The sequence below is a fragment of the Nicotiana sylvestris genome, chromosome 3, assembly GCF_000393655.2.
Source record: "Nicotiana sylvestris chromosome 3, ASM39365v2, whole genome shotgun sequence".
Lineage (NCBI taxonomy): Eukaryota > Viridiplantae > Streptophyta > Magnoliopsida > Solanales > Solanaceae > Nicotiana > Nicotiana sylvestris.
In genome coordinates, this window is record NC_091059.1 from 213906624 (window position 1) to 213909195 (window position 2572).

The 2572-nt window shown below is 33.2% G+C and overlaps 1 protein-coding gene across 1 annotated transcript; it reads right to left on the reverse strand.

Moving 5' to 3' along the window:
• Nucleotides 1–137: 137 nt before the first annotated feature.
• LOC104238572 (uncharacterized) lies at nucleotides 138–721 on the reverse strand. Its single transcript, XM_070170559.1, has 2 exons — nucleotides 716–721; nucleotides 138–566 (listed from the first exon to the last, which is right to left on the reverse strand). The coding sequence occupies exons 1-2, from the start codon at nucleotides 719–721 to the stop codon at nucleotides 138–140; spliced, it is 435 nt and encodes a 144-aa protein (XP_070026660.1).
• Between the last annotated feature and the right edge of the window lie 1851 nt (nucleotides 722–2572).

Below are 2572 nucleotides of genomic sequence, written 5' to 3' on the forward strand. Positions count from 1 at the left end.
TGTTGCCAAAAAGTAATTTCTCAAAGAATCATCATACCAAATATATGTCTAGTGCAAGAAATGCATTTTATTTTTTTGCAATTCAAATGCTATGATTCTACGATATATGAGTTCTATAAAAACATTGAAGCATTATATCAATCTCTCTTTGGAATATTTCGGCCTGTTCTCCAGTTGTGTCCTTTTCTCCTGCATAGTGCACATGTAACTGTATTTCCTTCCCAGCCTCCTATGCCTCTCTTCTTTTTAGGTCTTCCTGGTTTGATTTTTCCTTTTGGTGGCAGTACCACCTGCGAAGAAACATCTTCTGGAATCTGCCACGTTGTTTCATCAGGCAATGGATTTACTGGTATCTCATATGTTTTCAGCAAGTAGTCTATGTTGTAGTAATCCGAGCAATACTTGTATGAATCCATATGGAATTTTTGTATAACTGCCATTGCATGTGGACATGGAATATCGTCTAGCTGAAACCTCCCACAAGTGCAGTTTCTTTCATGTAGGTGCACCACATTTCTTGTTTGGCCATCAATTACTAAATGTAAGAATTCAATTGATGGCAACACCTAGTATAATTTTAATTAAGAAAAATCATTAGCAATATGAAGTAATAGTATTTCTTAAATAACAATATTCAGTTGTTTAGTGAAATCGCTATGGTAAAAAAGTAAAAACACAGTACATGCACTGTTTTTATGATTTTGAACATGCATACCGTCATCGTCTATGATAAGATAGTATTATCTGCCAATATTTTTTCATACTTTGCACCAATCTTCATAAATGATTCCATTGCATCCTTCCGATTGGTGTAATTCCATTTTTGAATCAATGTTGTCATAAAGTCAAGCAAATTCACAACTGGGACGTCTCTTGCGTGCTTGTTTGCTGCATTTACTGATTCCGCAATATTCGATGTCATGGTCATGGTTCTATTTGCCTTGGAATGCGCCTGGGACCATTTATCATATCCAACATCCATCAGGTATGTTTTCACTCTACTATCAATAGCTTCTAACTCTGCCATATGCCTGTTGAATTCTTCAACAGTGTATGCTCTTGCTAACGCAAAATATACTTCTTTGATTTGTTTTTGGCTCTTCCTGAAGTTTGTCTTTATGTTATTCCACAGATGGAACATACATGCACAATGAGGGACTTATGGATAGACAATTGAAGTTGCTTTCCATATAGCATCATGCATGTCTGATACAATGCACATTCCTTCTCTTTGTCCATAGGTTTCTCTGAACTGCAGAAGAACCATTCCCACGATGCATTATTTTCCGAATCAACAATTGTATATGCAAGGGGTAGAATTTGTCCTGTAAACCCAAAGAACAAAATATCAATTACAACACACTATATTAATTTAGCATTTAATATAGTAGTATAGTCATAGGTAGGTGCTGGTGTGTAGCAAAACAACTATATACTCTGTTGGTATACTTGTATACCATACTGGTATCATAAAATATTTGCAAATATTTTTTGTTTCTTTAACTGAATATAATTGGATTGTACACAAAATATTAATTTAGTATTTCATATAGTAGTATAATCATAGGTACGTGCAGGTGTGTAGCAAAACAACTATATACTCTGTTGGTATACTTGTATATCATACTGGTATCATATAATATTTGAAAATATTTTTTGTTTCTTTAACTGAATGTAATTGGATTGTACACAAAATATTAATTTAGCATTTTATATAGTAGTATAGTCATATGTAGGTGCAGGTGTGTAGCAAAATAACTATATACTCTGTCGGTATACTTGTATACCATACTGGTATCATATAATATTTGAAAATATTTTTTGTTTCTTTAACTGAATGTAATTGGATAGTACACAAAATATTAATTTAGCATTTCATATAGTAGTATAGTTATTGGTACGCACAGGTGTGTAGCAAAACAACTATATACTATGTTGGTATACTTGTATACCATACTGGTATCATATAATATTTGAAAATGTTTTTTGTTTCTTTAACTGAATGTAATTGGATTGTACACAAAATATTAATTTAGCTTTCATATAGTAGTATAGTTATAGGTACGCGCACGTGTGTAGCAAAACAACTATATACTCTGTTGGTATACTTGTATACCATACTGGTATCATATAATATTTGAAAATGTTTTTTGTTTCTTTAACTGAATGTAATTGGATTGTATTCTTACCCTCTGCGTATTGCGTGGAAGCCGTAAGTATGGTCCCTCTATATGTTGACTTTAAAAAACTTCCATCAACTACAACTGTTGGCCTACAATAGACCCGTCCTCTAATCGATGCATATATAGCTATGAATGCATACAAGAAGCTCCCATCTCCTTTAGTGTGTAGTCATGTCACTGATCCTGGGTTAGCGTACTCTAACATATAAAGATATTTTGGCATTTTTTGTATGATTCACTTGGTGATCGTCTCAATAATTGCATTGTTTTTTCTTTTGATCTCCATGCTTGCATGTAACTTAAGTCCATACCATATGCTTTTTGGATGTCTCTCTGGATATCTGTTGGTGTATATATGGTTTTCGGGTCAACAAGTTTATCTTGTACCA